General features: G+C 41.7%; 1 protein-coding gene across 1 annotated transcript in view; it reads right to left on the reverse strand.

Annotated features, from left to right (window-relative positions):
* Nucleotides 1–18,241, reverse strand: part of UTP20 (UTP20 small subunit processome component) — a 64,768-nt gene that overhangs the window by 35,866 nt on the left and 10,661 nt on the right. The window contains exons 13-24 of the mRNA XM_038173081.2: nt 16,485–16,640; nt 15,913–16,001; nt 11,415–11,520; nt 10,073–10,223; nt 9,602–9,664; nt 9,120–9,278; nt 8,167–8,243; nt 6,854–6,933; nt 5,897–6,140; nt 4,482–4,688; nt 2,602–2,692; nt 445–530 (exon numbers count right to left, since the gene is read on the reverse strand). Of these exons, the coding sequence (XP_038029009.1) occupies nt 445–530; nt 2,602–2,692; nt 4,482–4,688; nt 5,897–6,140; nt 6,854–6,933; nt 8,167–8,243; nt 9,120–9,278; nt 9,602–9,664; nt 10,073–10,223; nt 11,415–11,520; nt 15,913–16,001; nt 16,485–16,640 (1,509 nt within the window). The remainder of the gene's footprint in view (nt 1–444; nt 531–2,601; nt 2,693–4,481; nt 4,689–5,896; nt 6,141–6,853; nt 6,934–8,166; nt 8,244–9,119; nt 9,279–9,601; nt 9,665–10,072; nt 10,224–11,414; nt 11,521–15,912; nt 16,002–16,484; nt 16,641–18,241) is intronic.

Consider the following 18,241-nt stretch of genomic DNA (forward strand, 5'->3'; position numbering starts at 1 on the left):
ATTAAAGTACCATGTTCCCACCCTTTTGTCAAAAAATACTTAAAAGTCAGCAAGTTTAAGCTAATTATCTAGGCAAGTACCTCCTGGACACATTCTGAAGAGATTATTCAACTACAAACAACAGTTTTATGCTGCTATTTTCACTGGGTGGTTGTAAATCTCCATGACAAAAGACGTCTTTGAAAATGATGCAACAAACTATTGGGTGACAGAATGAAAGTGTTGCCCTTTTCCACTAAAAAACAACAACAGGGACACTAACCCACATCTTGGCCATTTTTCCTGTTTTAGGTAGGAAATACATAGCTAGTTAAAATTACAATTTATACCTGTTTCTTCAAACAGTCAAGGCTGTCTCTCTCTCTGAGGCAACTGATTTCAAGTAAACTTTTGCTATGACAGCAAGCTCATTCACTGGTACTAAATTAATATCAAGGCTTTTACCTGTATGGCAGCAGATGAGGATGCTTGTATGTCATGATACAGTCCAGAGCTATTCTTTGCACGTTCTGGTCTTGATGGCACAGTAACTGCAGTTTATAGAAGAAACAAAATGAGGTTCTATGTAGAAGACAAGTGCTTAACGAAAACAGTGAAACTACCCAAAGCTTCCAAGCTCAAGCAGGTTTTGGGCTACTTTACCAAAATGGAAACAGAATGTGTGTTGTGATTATAAAGCCACAATGTGAATACGTAACTATCACTCATAAGAAGCAGACATAGCTGCTGGTAGTTCATATATACTTTCCCCTGCACTACCCTCTCCCCCCCCTGCCCCTCTTCAGAAGGATAATTATAATTTTTTTTTTTTTTCCATAATCATCTTTTGTACCACCATCATCTTGAGTTTTCAACCTCAGTTGTACAACTGCTAAGACAATAAAAAAGCTGGCTACTCAAACCACCCCAAGACACCTGCCTTTCTTTTCTCTGACAAACACGAAACACTCACTGGACCTGACATGCAAATTCTCACTGAGATTCACCCTCTCTACAAGATGAATCCTCATAGCCTAGGCACTAAGAAATACAGGTCACTTCCCCATGCTGCACCCTTATCAGCTCTTCAGTCTCCTACCAAACAGCACAGGCTAGAATCATCAAAGGCCACTTTGCCATGACGTCCCTACGCCAGATGGACACACCAGTGATAAATATGCTGTCACAGAACTGAAAAACAGTAAGTGATTAAGTAATCTCTCTTTTTTGATTTATTTAATATTGGGCTGTTTTTCACATGCTGCTTTGACCTGCACACATCTGCTCAGTGTTTTCCTAAGTCTACAGGCAAGCAAACACGTGGACCAACTGTTCCTACACAAAACTTTGAGCTTGACTGAAATGAAGTGGATGGTCACCAGGGATTCTCAGGTTTAGAAGCTAATGGACCTTCCAACCTCCACACCAAGCACCTGATGAAATCCTGAGAACTAGCAAGTTCATACTACTTAATACAGTTCTACAGCCCACTAACCATAACCTCAGAGAAAACAAACTGGGAACAACCAGAGCAAACCCCAATCATCTGAACAAATCCAGAACCAACAAAATACAATAAAATTAATAAAACACACTCTTTAAGGATCTAAGACTTAGAAATGCTCTTAAGAACCATATTTTTTGCAATTTCTTCAGAGAAATCTTTCAAAAGGGAATCTTATCAAACAGAACATTTTTCAAGAAAAAATTCATTATTTTTTAATGTTATTTTTTATAGACCGGTTTCTCCCCTCCCCTTTCTTAGATTTGTTTTCCTGCTTTCCTTATTCAAAGTTAGAAGAGACAGACATTATCTAGGCTCCGCTCCTCTGCTCTTTAATCCTTGTTTGCTTCTTATTCACTTAATATATGTTTATCTTTAGTTTCAATTTTGTTGATACTGATAGTGAGTAAATACACTGCGCACAGCCAGTGCACACGCCTATGCCAGGCTAAGGACTTGCAACATCACCCACTAAAACTAAACAAACAAAATAAAGAGAGACACTCAAGAGAGATTTGTATTTCCTCTCCCTTTCTGCAGAAGTACGTTTTTCCATAATGACAGCCATGGCTGCACTTCCCTTCTCCAACTGCCAGACAGGATGAGGATCCTGAATTTTCCAGTTTGCATCTCAAGTAACAATGGGGAATGCTGAAAGCTGTAGGACTGTAACAATTTTGGAAGAACAGCTGATGCAAAATGATCCACTGTTCACACTGGCCATGCTGTCTACAGATACAACACTGTATGTGAAGAACAAATCTCTTTGGCGCTTCATCAGGCTTTTGGTCCAAGTTCCTCTTCCAGATGATGCTGTGCAAGTGGAATAGACTCTCCTTACAGCCACTACTCCACACTGCCAAAGCCTGCTATCTTTTCTGTTACCAGATCTGTTCACGTGAGCCAGTCCTGGCAAACTAAGCCAGCAACAGCCTGCTTGACATACCTAATGGGGCTTGCTTCAACTAGAGACTGCTAGGAAGCCCTCCAAGCACAGCTTCTTTTCCAGCTACCAGCCATGGCTTCAGAAAATGATACACTTTTGCAGTCACAGGCACTGCAGACAAGAAAGGGGGCATTTATTAACAGTGATTCTAAATGCCAGAAAATAGCATCACCTGGGTATATAATGCATTTAACTTCGGCTCCAGATACAACGCACGAGGATTCGAGAATTTGGAGAAAACTTGTAAGTGAGCTATTAGTTGCCTGTAAAACAAAATAAAGCAATTATTTTTATTATTATTTTTATTATATTTTTATTATTTTTTAATGCCTGAAAGAAATTATTTTTAGACTAATGTCTGAAAGAAACAATCCCACATTATCACAAACTTATGGGAAACATTTAATAAAATAATAAAAAAGGAAAAAAACAACAGGATCCCAAGTCTACAGGTCTCCATTTCAGAGCCACAGCAGGCTTGATTCTGTTATCTCCTCTAAGCCATTTCTCCCAGGTGTCACTTCACTGTACAGAGAAGGCCATTTCCTCAATAACACCAGCTGGGCTCAGTCTTTGGTGAAAAGGGAATACAAACAGTGAGGATGTGGATTTCTTCTTTCTCCCAGCTCAGCCTGGAACACCAAACAGTTGAATTTACCTCTTTATTTACTTTTCCTTAGCTGCTGCCCATCTTTCTCCTACCAACGCAAAGGGCTGCGTTTAAGCACAGACGGTGCCTGGGCTCCAGGCTGCAGGCACAGTTGGGAGTCAGTTCCAAAAGGAGGCCGTATCACCCCAAATCTGCCCCATTTCCACTTTGCAGTAGGGAAGAGAGGTGACCAGGATAAGGAAGGCAGAAGATCTCATCTACCACATGCACGGTGGGGCTGGCAGAGGTGGTCCTCATTCAGCAGCTGCCCATGGTGGCTTACACTCAACTCTCCAGAAATTCAGGTGGTCCATGTCTGGGTTGAGTCAAAGGGAGAGAACGACACCTGCTGGCAGCCCCACACCGAGCACGGGGCAGGCATGGGTCCTCCTGCTGCCTCAGCTAGACCTGGTGGGCTCCAGCAAACCACCCTCAGCAAGGGCCCCAGGGCACAGCCCCCACCAGAGCTCTCCTCCTGCAGCACAGAGCAAGCAGCACAAACTGCTCACCGCCAGGATGAAGAGAGGTCACTCCAGAACTCATTAACAAGTCTCCAGTTGACTCATTAACAAGTCTCCAGTCTCCTTTTACAGGTTTGTTACTGCTACCAGGAACTGATGTTTCTACTTAAGCACATGGACATTCTGAGATGGAAGTTTTTTAAAAAAAAAAACCTTGGACCGTCGCTGTATTTTAATTGCTGCTAATTTTACAGATAAAAAGCAGAATCTAAGAACAAAAAGAAACACCTATAAGAAGTCTGGGATTAAATGACAATACAGGTTGTATCTCAAATACTCATGATAGTCCCAACATGTAAGGTGACATTTCAGTTGTCTGTCATTTGAAGCACCATTTCATTTTTTTGCAAAAAAAAATAATTAAAAATAAAAAAAAATAAAATAAAGGCAAAACACAAAGTTGTGTTAAGTAATTGTAATGACATTTGGCAGAGGTCATCAGGGTAAAGAGGCTCTCATTAAAGAAATCATGGAGAATTTGTACAGACCCAAATTATCTGTGTGTTCAGTACTGCAAAACAGTAACATTATAATGCCATGTAGCTTCAGTTTAAAACATCAACAAATAAAAATATCAAGGCATAAAAATCTGTGTCCACAAGATGATGACTGGGATCAAGATTTTTAACTGGTAGGTAATGGCAGAATCCCAGCTGCAAACTACCTAACTGATTTTTTAACGTTTGACAATGCACATGGTTTAAAAGACCAACAGATACAAACTGAGAAGCAAGGATAGTGCAGGTACTTCAAAACATCTTCAGAATACAACATAAGTTTTACTTAAGTAACACAAGCCAAGATTGTCAGATGGCAGGTAATGATATAACGATAAATCCTAGGCCAGACCTGCACTAGCAACAGATAACTAAAAATACTTACTTAGCAGCAGCTCTTCTTGTTTTCTTTTTTGGAAGCCCTGCAGTAACTGGTTCTCCTTCTTCCTTTTCTTCCTCCTCTTCCTCCATAGTAACATCGTTTACTTCTTCATTTTCATTAGATAACTCTTTGGCTGCTACTGCACCACTGGTTTTCTTTCTAAGATCCTGAGTTGGAGCCACTAATGAATCTGCTGGGTAATACTCATTTCTGTGTTTAAAAAAAAAAAAAAAAAAAAAAAAGGAAGGAATTAAAAAACATGTTTAAGGGTTTCAGAAACTGAATGATATAGTGTTCTCATATTCTCATTATTAACGACAGTGCTGTATCTTGGGACACTATATGGCTAAAAATTCACAAAGGAGTGCAGCATTTTATTAAGTACAAGCTACTTTGCCTATAAATTGTAGAGATATAAGGCTGTAACCATATACCCTAAAGGAGACTGGAGGTACCTGGTAGAAAGGGAAAAAAAGTAGCAAACTTTTTTTGAGACTTATTTTTTGAATTATGAGAGATCTGCAAAGAGGCTTTGTGGAGGGCAGAGGGTGCACGCCCTACCATAGTGCAGTTTGTTTTTTCCAGGAAGGTGGGCAATTTTTTTTTTTTAATTACAGAAAAGGACTGTCAGAAACCCTTCTTGGCCATGAGATCACCCCATGTGCATCATACTATTTGATATGTGCTTGCATGCAAGCACACTTCAACTCTCCCTCCAGGGGCAGGAAATTGAACAGCTCAGAATCAACTATTTGGCAGAGTAACTGCTCTGACAGACAATATAGAGCTCACAATGCAACTGGACAGCCTTCAGCTATTACATAGGAAAATCCATAGAACTAGAGAAAATCATCAGTGTATGTAGAAATGTATCAACTACATGTATCAATGCACCAACTTGATGTAGATCAACAATGTAAAAATGTATCAACTACAAAAATATCAACTCTGTAGAAAGCACAAAGAAATAAATACATTGTTAACTTGTTCAAACAATCTTTACTGTTTCCAGGAGGAACTGGATCACTCCCTAACAAACATGGTATTTTCCCTACCCTTATATCTTTTGTGATTCCAGATTAAAATGTGTTTTCATTTTAGAAAACAGAAACTTTACTTCCACTGAAACCACCCCCCTAATGCAGTGATGAGGCTGTGACACTGGCAAGGTGATAAATGAGAGACTGTGCAGCAGAAACATGCTGCCAGTTTAATTTCAGCCTGCCTCTCTTGTGACATCTCTAACAGAATTCACATTTCAATTAAAAAGTTATCGTAGTGGGAAACAGACAGCATATTAGCTACGTATTTAAGAAGTTAAGTCAGTCTGTGAAGAGCTAGCCATTGACTATGCTCAACAACACCAGAAACAATTGAAAGCCATGTGTCCTCTCAAATCAAAAATAAAGCTAACTTACCTAATGAATCTCAACAGAAGCGGGGAGAGCTCCCTTGACCGAGGCTCCACCCTGTCTGGAAACTTGTCCAGTGCTTTCCACAGTAGAAAACGGAAGTTTGTATGGTCCAACCGCTCACTGCAGTCTGTTCTAGTCCTCAGCTGCTCCAGAAAAACAGTGCCCACCCCTCCTTCTGGCATCTTCTCGCTTTCCATTTCAGCAATGCTTTCCTCCTGTTCATCTAGTTCATTTTGCAGCTCCATTTCTATAGAACCGATGATAGGAAGTAAGTATCTTTAGGCTACTTCATAACTGTCAGTAAGAAGCAAGAGATCAGCTCCCCATCATGAAAGTAGTACTCCTGACGGCAAGTACCTGTTCAGACAACTGTATTTAACACTGACCTGAAAGACCCGTATTGTTCAGAAAGTAATCTAGGATGTCTTACAGACTTAATTGAGCTCAGTTCTCTTGAATAACAGAGGAGTCAACAAATGGCCACATACTCACATCTCTGTTGTGCGATTGCGACACAGATTCCATACGCTCATGGATAAATCTCAAATGTAAACAGAATACACCCAAGAAAAACACAGCGTTTGAAGGAATTCCACTGAATCTACGGAGCAGAACAATGGTCTTTCTTATTATAAAGATTTCTTTATTGTTCCTTGTTAGTCTGGGAAAAGCCAGCCGTAAGTAGATACGATGCTGATGCATGGCTTTCCACAACCTGCAACTCCCTCCTGTAATACAGGGGCCATTTCTGTCTGCTTCTTGGTGTTTAGTACAAAAGGAGACACAGTTCTCTCTCAAGCCTCTCCATTCCTGTCCTGGACATGACACTGGAAGTTCAACAGCTCTAGTTCAGAATTCTTCCATCACACATAAATTTGGGGCACATAAAAAAACATAATCACAAGTCATTCACAATTAGCTTGGCTACTGCCAAAACACCATGCAGGAGCTATGACTTACCAGCATAGACAGCAGCCCTCTCCAAATGTTCATAAAAGACCTTCCAGAACTGTTTATTCTCCATTTCCTTCGCATGAGAACTAACAAAACATAAGAGCATTAAATTAAAAGAAAAAAAAAAAGCCTTATGTCAAGGGAAGTTAATAACTAATAAAATCAGAGGCTTTGATTACTGCTTTATTGTGGTTGTCCAAAGACAGGACATCTGCAGGATACTGCAGGAAGCTGTAGCACTTCCTTGCCTTCATTCATAGATCCCTAATGTCAACTGTTATTAAAACAATCTGGTTGTATCCCATAACTTCAAACGAACTCAAGTTGAGTAAAACTGTTCTTGAGCTTTCCACTGACTTCTGTACAGTAATATCATATAAAACAACCAAAGGAAGAATTAGCATGGACATATCTTTTGAAGAGCCAATTTATTTATTTATTCTTATTAATTCAATAGTTTGATGGTGAAAATCCTATCCTTTCTAATCATACACCAAAGAAAAAAAAAAACACAAGGACATAAAGTCATGCTAAAAGCAGAGACGCTGACTTCACTATTCAGCTCAGTTGTCACCATGGTAAGTCTTCCCTACTCAATGTTATTAAGGTTTAGAGGTTTTTCAGTAAGGAGAGAGAAGTCAGAGATGGGGAAACTGAAATGCACTTGAGCATTTGTGAAACACTAATCAAATACTGCTACCTTGGACTCAAATTCCAATTCTGTTTAACTATATTTGTTGCAAGTTCCCTTTAATAGTGAGATAAATCAGAAATTAAGTTAAAACGTAAAAGTCTGTGTGGGCTGTAATTCATTTGAAAGAGAAAATCCATTTGGAAAGATTTCACACAAAGACTCTCTAGCATAGATCTCTCCAAATCAGACATTTTTACCTCAGCTTTTCTTCACAAATCATCAGAGAATATCCTGAGTTGGAAAGGGCCCACAATGATCACTGAGCCCACCTCCTGGCTACACATAGGACCACCCAAAAATCAAACAGTATGTCTGAGAGTGTTGTCTGAAAGAACTCTGTCAGGTTTGGTGCCTTGGCCTTCTCCCTGGGGAGCCTGTCCCAGTGCCTGACCCCCGCTGCGTGCAGAACCTTTCCCTAACCCCCAGCCTGACCCTCCCCTGTCCCAGCTCCATGCCGTTCCCTTGGGTCCTTTGGCTGTCCCCAGAGAGCAGAGATCAGTGCCTGCCCCTCTGCTCCCCTCCTGAGGGAGCTGCAGGCCGCCATGAGGCCTCCCCTCAGCCTTCAATGGAAGGAATCATTCTGTGAGACAGCCACAGATTGCAATACCCAACTGCACATACTCACGTTATGAGTTCAATTACAGGATCCCAGAGGGGGCTGAAGTTAATATAAAGCATTCCCAGTAAATACCGAAGAGGCACCTAGAATGGCATACAAAACCACCTTGTTGAGATGTTAAAAAGTTGAGATGTTAAAAACAACAGTTAAAGACCAACCAACCACCTCTAACCTTTCTTCTCAGAGGAAACTTTGATCAGAGAAATTCTCAGAAGTACTACCCATAATGAAGTGAAGTCACACACACCATCATTTTTTGTCTCACCATTTCATAAGGAAATTTGTAGACTCCATTAACTCTATGCTGCATTGAGATCTATCCCCTGTATCTACCTAGCATGAATGTGCAAAAACCAGTTCTGCACAGCAATCTGACATACAGTTGAACTGACGTACAACCCTTCCTCACAAGAGCTTACAATCAAGGTAAAAAAAAAAAAAAAAGATAAAGGTACTCTTACAGACATAGAAATAATAAATTAAAAAAAAATAATCAAAACTTCCCACCAAATCCATGAAGATCTAGGCAGTAGAACTGTGACCCTTCCAGCATCTAGCAAGTGACATCCCCATGGAGGATCAGCTCAGCCATGGAGGAGTTGCAACAGACCCAGTTAGACAAGAGTTTCTTCCTCTAGAAAAATCCAGAAGCTAAGCTCTCCAATGTACCAATGTTGAACCACGTTGAGGGAATGGCAAAGTCAGAATTTTAAATTTGCTCACAATTCACTTCTCCCTGGAATCACTTGCCTTCTTTGCATGATATCAAAAACTGATTAAACTGGCTGTGGGACATTTATCTAGAAACCACCATTGTTTTACTAAATATTGAAGCAAACATTAGTTCCATGGGTAATGGTAGATGAGCTCTTATTAAAAACTCTGCAATCGATATGATGGAATAAGAACAATCTCTTGGAATATGGGAATGTGACAGCTTCCTGTTGACAAGGACTCACCTCCTGCAAAGGTCCACTTGGTATTGTAGACTGCACTATATCACATCTTAGTTTCCTCAAATGGAGAAGTTTCTCTCTGTAATCATTCACTGTTGCTGGCACGAGCTCTGCTTGGAGCAATATGGCAAATACTGACTGGAGCTCTCCTGTGCCATCACTCTGAACAAATAAGTTACAAACATTTTGTTAGAGTATCCTTTCTCATTGAAAGCTATTTCAACAAACTACAGTCTGAGCCTTTTTTAACTGGAGAACAAAGTCAAGGGGCTTGCTCTGCTTACCACCACCACTTAGGTATCAGAACTCACACATGTGAAAACATTAGCGAGCAGTGGGTAAAAACACGTAACACTGGAATGTGAAAGCACAAAATCAGAGGACAGCCTTTGGCAGAAATGCTTTGTTTCTGCAAAGCAGGAACCAGTTCACAGTCATCAAAACCAGACTGATTTGAAATGTTAAGCGAGAAGTTTCAGCCCTACCTCAATCACTGTAGAAGGTGGATTCTCAAAATGGTTTAGAATTCGGACAGTCAATAGTCGGACCTGTAAAAAGTGGGAACATACGTCAGAAACACATTGGAGAATGCAGGTTACATATGCAGACACATACACAACTACAGAGAGGTTAATGTCTTGCACAGGAGGCTGATTTCACTAGGTTCCTCCAAGGGTTGAGAAACAGATGAGCTCCTCTAGTCTAGCAGGAAATTCAGAATGAATACATTAGGCTCTTGCTCCAAGTCACTTCTAGGGAAGAAGTAAGTGTCCCTGGGCTAAAAGTTAACCTCTGTAAACTCATGCCCCACGGCAGCCTCTTGGAAATGGACACAGCCCTAAACAGATGCTACAGAAGTAATTGCTTTACAGTCTCACATTTCTTCTTTCAGCCTCAGTCTACTCAAATTAAATTCTAAATTCCAAATCATCTTGCACATGCTCAAAACAAATTACCTTAGAAATACCAGTGGAGATATTAGGCTGCAACTTCTCAAACAACTCCATTAGGTTCCCTTGGGAAAGGGGCTCCTGGCAACCACACAATGCCAATCTTGTGTAATACAGATCAGCCAACAGCAACGCAGAGGGGTCTGATGGAAAAGCACTTAACCAAGAGAGTGTTTTATTAGCATACAGAGAGTATTGCAACAATACAGTCATTTGAAAACAAGGCAGTAGCGACAGTAACAGTATTATGGGAAAAATCTACAACTTCATACTCTACTGGCACCACCGGGCCTATCAAGCTGGGGCTAACCAGTTGGACACACACACAGACAGCCACTGAAAACAGATCTGCATAGGTCTGCACGTGCAGCTGCTGCTGCCAAGGTGACCACTTAGTAATCAACTTCAATGGAAAAATAATTCAGGTTTAGGTGGGACACCAATTCTACCATTAGCAGGAATCTTGCCTCCCCACAGGGAAATCTCCTTCTGCTACCCAACAACTCTCACTCCAAGTGGGATTCCCACCCCCAGCCCAAAGCTGGCAGAAAAGCACTAGACTGAAGCTCCCTGCCAAGACATCCTGCTTGACCTGGGCAAGCTGCCTTATCTCCATCACACCTCAGACATGGGCACCATGTTTTCCTAACTGAACAGGATGTTTTGAAGCTCAAGCTACCTAAGACTTGGAGCTGCTCCATCACAATAGTGATGGAAGATGACAAGTTCAACAGCATTTGCTGGAGAGAGATCAACAATCTCTCTTGGTCCCTCCAGCCACTCAGTTAACATGTGCTAATTTTAAGCAGAAAAGAGTTGTAGTAAATAGAACTGAGCATACAAAATCTAATCCAATTGCAGAGCAAGCACACACATGAATATGTAAGGACACAAGGGAATCCCAACACTGCCAACAGACTGTCAAATCCCAGCCTTTTGACACAACTCAGATTGCACTGTTACTCTCCCTTTTATTATAATGTAACACACAGTTGTAGTGTTCTACATTTGCAGTGTAGTGTAAAACACAAATGTAGTGCTCTAAATATTTGTGCTTACCTAGAAAGCAACATATTTGGCACACTGCTCTTCAGATGGCTAAGAAAGCTTTGGTTTGCAGAGAAAATGCCACTGAACTGGCATACTATTTCTTTGGTTTTCTAAACAAGCAATGGCTACAACGTTGCTACCATAGGTAACCACAATACCTAAGCCAAATGTTGGTACAGGAGAACATGCGATCAACAAGAAGACATTTAACGTGCTACTACTACGTAAAGGGCAAGTCAGCTCTTTGCCATACTAAGGAAAATCACTGAGGACCACATAACAGGCAGAGTTTACTTACGTCACCAAGTTCTTGACACGCTCCACAGGTAACAAATGGAGTATTTCAGAAGACTCTGCCAAACTGAGAAGAGTACTTACAGCTTGGCAGGCCACAAACAGGCTTCCTGGAGCAAAGAGAACAAGAACAACCTGTATATTTACCAAGGTTTCACTGACTTGTGTTTGCATGGTGCTTGACCATCTTGAAATGGCTAGAGTCACAGAAATGAGTAACACATGGATCTCAGAACTGGTATGTGTATTTTCTAACCGTTATCATAACCCATAAAGGAAATGCTTCTCTGGCTATCAAAGTAAACATCTACTCCAGCAAGCCAGCATTGAAATCTATAAGCATCTCCCAGCTTGCATCTGCCTCCATCAGACCCACATACACAGGAAGCAGAAGTCTGGAGCTAAGCACTGTTGTAGGAGTCTCAGACAACTTTATGCTACAAATGGCTGTACTGGGCTTATGTGGCAAGGTTTTGGTAGCTGTGGGACTGCAGGAGTGGCCTCTGTGAGCAGAGCCCAGAAGCTGCACCTTGTCAGATAAAAGCCAGCTCCAGTTGGCTCCAAAAAGGACACAATGCTGGTTGGGCCTCTGGGAGAACAGACTTAAGAAAGGGAAAAACGCACGCACCAGCAGCTGAAAGGAATGAGAAAATGCGAGAGAGAACCAGCCCTGCAACCCCCAGGGTCAGTGCAGCAGGAGGGCAGGAGGTGCTCCAGGCAGGCACGCAGCAGCAGTTCCCCTGCGGGCTGTGCAGGGAGAGGCCCCTGGTGGAGCAGGCTGTCCCCCTGCAGCCCATGGGTCCCACATGGAGCAGATCTCCACGCTGCAGCCCCCCCATGGGTGGAGGAGCCCCCGGTGGAGCAGGTGGCTGTGGCCTGGAGGAGGCTGTGGCCCATGGAGAGCCCCCACAGGAGCAGGCCCTGTGCCGGAACTGCAGCCTGTGGAGAGGAGCCCACACAGGAGCAGGGGGCCTGGGGGAAGCTGCTGCCTGTGGGAAGGCATGTGGTGCCACGTGGAGCAGGGGCAGAGAATGACTGCAAAAGAGCAGCAGAGACAAAGTGTTAGGGACTGACCGCAGTCCCCATTCTGTGTTTTCCTGCACTGCTCAGGAAGAAAGAGGTAGAATATGGTGGATGGGAGCAGGGGAAAGCATTTCTAGTTTACTTTAGTTCTCGCTGCTCTAATGTAATTTATTGCCTATTGCTAACAGACTGATTTCCCCAGACTACGTCTATTTTGCTCACGACATTAATGGGTGAGGGACCTCCCTGTCCTCATCTCAACCCTTAAGCCTTTTTTCATCACATTTTCTCCCCTGTACTTTTGAGAAGGAGGAGTAAGAAAGCAGTGCGATGGAGCGTAGCTAGCCGCCAGTGTGAAACCACCCTAACAGCATGCAGAAATGAAGAAAAGCTACCCAAAATAACATGAATGAAACAGAAGAAAAAATACATATTGATGGTATCATTCAGGCACTTTCAAACTTTCACGATGCACTGTATGAGATCTTCAAAGCTGTCCCATACACTTAAAGGCTGAATTCTTGTTAGTGAATGGAAGGTGGGTTTGTAGAGTATCATTACAGATAGCACTCCCTTCCTAAACCTCCAGTTTCCTTTGGTGATGGAGGCCTTTAAAGCAGCACAGGTCAGCCAAAGCCCTTCCAGGCAAGAAAGGGGAAGGGCTGTTCCTTTCCCTGCCATTCTTAAGCTGATAAGTGGGTTTTTATAAAAGATAATTACTCTCCCCTTTGTCTCTTCCCTTGCAGAAGAAATACTGCTCCTGAGCCAGGCAAACTGAGGGGATATCTTAAAAGATGCAACTTTCTTACTTGCTGACAGCTGCCATGAAAAAGAAAGGGAAGTGAGCGTTAATTTCCTGCTCATTACTTTGAAATATCTTCTCCAGGGTGCTTAATTCTTCAAGTATTTGCAGAATCCTGCTCACTATTAGCCTCAGCTCCTTAGAGAGAGGAGAAACTGCAAGTAGTAGCAGGATCACAGAATGGTTTGGGTTTAAAGGGACCTTAAAGATCATCCAACTCCAAGCTCTCTGCCATGGGCAGGGGGATGCCACCCACTAGATCAGGTTGGCCATGGCCCCATCCAACCCAGCCTTGAACACCCTCCAGGGATGAGGCATCCACAGCTTCTCTTGGCAACCTGTTCCAGTTTCTCACCACCCTCACAGTGAAGAACTTCCTCCTAATGTCTAGTCTAAATCTATCCTCTTAGTTTAAGACCATTCTCCCTTGTCCTATCATTATCCACCCCAGTAAAGAGTCCTTTTCCATCCTTTTTGTATAAGCCTCTTTTAAGTATTGAAAGGCCACAATGAGGTCTCCCTGGAGCTCTCTCTTCTCCAGGCTGAACATCCCCAGCTCTCTCAGCCTTTCTTCACAGGAGAGGTGCTTCAGCCCTCTGATCATCTTTATGGCCCTTCTCCAGACTTGCTCTAACAGGTCCACATCCTTCCCATGCTCTTATGCACAGCTCAAGTTACCAAACAAAAGTTGTGGTATCTGAGAAGGTTAGGTGCAGGAGGGAAGGCAAATAGGTTCAAGATGTTATGTCCAAGCAGATAGAGAAGATGTGCCCGAGATAAAGACAGAGTGCAAAGTATTTTTAAACTGTGAAAGTTGTTATAAACATCTTAGTCTTGAAGGAAACAGACAGATTCATCAAAAATAGTTTTATTGTCATTTACAAGGCCACATATCATAAACTTAGTGGTCACCTTCTTTTGTTCTTGCCTATTAACAGAAGAAGTGGGAGAGCAATATAATGGTAGCTGTCCCTTCTCGTAAAATCCACAGAGGGAGTTTATGTTCAGGGACATATAATTTCTTTACAAACCATATACAGCATCCCAACTGATGTTTATAATACTTAGTGATGAGCCATGCAGCTGTGTAAGAAAGGTTCTTATTTTAGCCAGGGCTTTTAAATTATGTTTGACCATGTAGTTTGTGGGTTGATACAGTGTAGTGAACTAAAACTGGGAGTTTGTTGTTTTCTTTAGAAGATGAAGTCCTGGTCACATCTTTTTTGATGTAGCCCAGGATGCAGTTGGCCTTCTGTGTTATAAGCGTGGGCTGCTGGCTCATGTTGAGCCTTTTGAACATCAGAACCCTCAAGTTTTTCCGCAGGATGAAGCTTTCTGCCTCCATAGAATAAGGGCAGAGGTTCTCAAACTGTAATCTGCATTGCATTTGGTAGTAGTAAACCTGTGCTGAACAAAGATAGCAGCTCTCACCTCACGGTGGAGGCACCTATACAATCAATAGGATAACTTCTATACAGGCAGTTATAACTAAATAGTTCCCGGGGGAATTGCTATTGTTCTGTCCCAGTTCCCAAACCTGCACTTCCAAGTACTTTCCTACACTCCCAAGCAACTGCAGAAAGCCATCCAGCTCTGGGACTTACACTTTGCCTCAGGCTTGAGAGACCAGGAAGATGAAACAGGGAGCACAGGCTGGGGAGTGCCTTGTACATGCAATGAGAGGATACTGGAGTCCTACTAGAAGGTAAAGGAATTGTAGAGATCATGGAGCTGAAGAGGATGCCAAAGATGAACAATTGTCCAGAAACACTAGTGTGGGAAAAGGGTGAGGAAAATCAAGCAAGGAAGTGTAGTATGGGGCAACAGGAGACAGGAGTGTAGGACTGACATTACATTTGTTTTATTTTCTTTAGGAGCAAAGGAGGAAATGGCAGCTAAATCAAAAATGACCATGCTTGACAAACATTGGAGAGGAAAAAGCAACAGAACTAATTAGTGGATACAGCTAGGAGTGTTATTGAAGAGATTACAGAGGAGGAAGGCCAGGCTCTAGACAAGCCCTTTCAACCCAAGTAACAAAGAACACTAAACCTGTGGCATTCTAGCGCTTGTTCATACTTTGTCACGAAGCCAAATACTTGAAATCTCTACGACTATCAGCTGCCCTGTAACATGTGAGGTAAGCTAAAAAAAAAAAGTTTCTGGCCAGAGACAGAAGACAACCAGTGGGGTCGTGGTGACCACTCACCCCTGAAGAAGTTACATCATTTTATCACCAGTGCTGTCATTTAGGGCAGAGATGGTAACATCCCGAACTTTGCACTATAGGTCTGGAGTAGTCTAGTTGGCACTTGTGAGTCAACAGTCTCTCCACTTCACTTGACTGCTTCAGTCTGAATCCTATTTGCCAGGATTTCCATTCTTTTTTATCTCACTTTTTTCTTTTATTTCCTAATTTTCTTGGTCAAGCCTTGATTTGAACAGCCTGCCCGTGACTTTGTGGAACATCTGCCACCCCATTATGACCACCTACAACTGCAGAATTGTTTCCTAGAGAGCGTTTTGCTTTTCAACTTTTACTGAACTGCTCAGGACATTTGTATACAATGCTATTGCTATTCACTTTCATACTCTGTGTCACCAGCAAAACTACTTAATTTTTTTTTTTTTAATGTTTCAACAGAAAGCAAATGAACAGGAAATAGCAGTAACTGACCTTTGCAGAGGGTTCCTTTTTCAATAGCTGCAAACAGACAACCTATAAACCTTGTCACAGAGGGAAGGATGATTTCTTTGTCCATTGGTCTGTTCAAAATAAATGGGAAACCTTTAGTCTCTGTGTTACACTTGCACCTAGACACACATGAAGACTTCCTTTCACATTATCTCATGTTAAACAACAGAGCTCATCCCAAGTTTGAAATCAGTAGCAAACATTTTTCCTATTTCCAATTCCCAAGTCCAACTCCTCCTATACAAGAACACAGTAATTATTGAAAACTGTCTAGAAATTGTGCTTAAAATACAGAAACCAAAATGTATCAGGAACATCTCTAAATGCCAGCATACAAAATTTAAGGAGCACGTAATCAAGAAACTGACATTCTATTCCTGACTTCACTACTGAACCAGTATTTCCACACAGATATTCTCCACCTTTTTACCCCAGTTTCCCCAAACTGGGGTTAGTAATTCTTGTGCTTCCCTTACTAAATCGATTTCTAACAGATGGTGAACTAGACAGTACTACAGGACCACATGGCAGTAGTACCTTAGAATATCCCTTACCTAATATGTGGCAGTATAACCAAGGCAACCCAAGGCTGTGAAAGGTCAGTGATGTCTTCATTTTCTGGTAACTGGATTAAAGACAGTACATGATCCAGCACTGGTACTTTTGCTTTTCCTCCTTGTCTTTTGCTTGTTTGTTGTCTTGTATTAGAGCTAAAAATAAAACCAAACTTTTTAGTAACCCACAACTGCATATTAGAAATCTTTCTTTTTCCTCGTGTGATATCTAAATTATGTTGGTTACTTCTAACAAAAAAGGCTAGGACAACCCAAGGGATTTTTTTTTTTTTTTAATGTCCTCCACAGCACAAAATATCATCTACACATATATAGGCCAAGGAGCACAAAACATGGCCTGTAACAAATGTCGGGTCTTAAAGTACAAATAGTATTTCTAGATGGAAAGACTAATTCTCGGCTGGACACCCTCACAACTAAGAACGTGAGGAGCACCTGAGATTTGTCTCTGTGATTGTCAGCATGATTACTGTTTATTAACAACCTAAATACTAGCAGACTAATGGATGACACAAAATAACCTGTTAGGTAACAGTCTAGTGTCTTATATGGAATCACAGGCTGAGCCCAAATCGAAAGTCCTATCTTCAGGCAGAAAGGGTTAACCTCATACTGGAACATATCAACAGGAGTACTTCACACCCCATGGGCAGCAGTCTTTCTATTACACCCAGCACGTAGGTGCAAGACCACAGCTGAAAAGCTCCATGAGCTCCACCCTTCAAGAAAGAAGGTAACAGAAAGATACCATCAAGAATAAGTAGAGGTTTAAGAAACAGCATTTATGAGAGAATCATCAAGTAATTAGGACGAAGTGAGTACTTTCAATGTTTTGATAAAGTCTGTTATTTGTAAAAACTGTATGCAAAAAGAAGAAATAATCTGTTCTGTGTTCCCTACGGGTAAGATAAGCAGCAATGGATTTAATCTGCTGCAAAGGAAATTTATTTAGTTCAGACAGTAGAAAACCTGTCTAATTGTAAATACAGCTAAGCAGTGAAATGGTCTGCAGGGGCAGCTTGGGAATCTACAGGATGGGAACATTCAAGAACAGTTTGGTCAAACATCTCTCAGTACTGGTTCAGGATTTTCTAATTCCATCTGGGTCATGCAACTCTTCAGATGTCTCCCAGCCCTAAATTCTACCACTGACATTGCAGGAGAAATATCGTCTCAGCTATATGCTCCAGATCACTGAACATAAATAAATAAATCAACAAATACAACAAGAAAATTAAAGCAAATTGAATTTTTTTTTTTTGACTTACAACCTTGAACCTTGACACTTCCAGTCTATTAAGTAGAAATGGAAAGAAACCCACAGAATGGGCTGCTTTTAGGAAAGACAAAATCTTACATAAAAGACAGTACTGGTCACCACTCTCTGCAGGCAAAAGTTTTGATCTAGAGCGATTGGAACACTCATTATCAGTAGATTTGCAACTGTCATTCTGTGCTTGACCATGGTCACTCAAATCTTTTCAAAGAGGTTTCAGAGGGAAAGCAAACACTTCGCTGCAACCAACCTAGCTTTGCAACCAGAAGCAGTCAAGCTATGCCAGCACAATGCTGTGTCTGCAATAATTAATTACCTGTGGTAATTAGTACCGGGTAACCTGTGGTACCCAGCTATACTCTACAGTACTGCTTCCCAGCAAGCTCCAGACGAGATGTATGCATACATGGAAGAAGGATTAGGCATAGACAGGAGGTTACTCTTGATGAGGATCTGAACT

The sequence above is a fragment of the Anas platyrhynchos genome, chromosome 1 (genome assembly GCF_047663525.1).
Source record: "Anas platyrhynchos isolate ZD024472 breed Pekin duck chromosome 1, IASCAAS_PekinDuck_T2T, whole genome shotgun sequence".
NCBI lineage: Eukaryota > Metazoa > Chordata > Aves > Anseriformes > Anatidae > Anas > Anas platyrhynchos.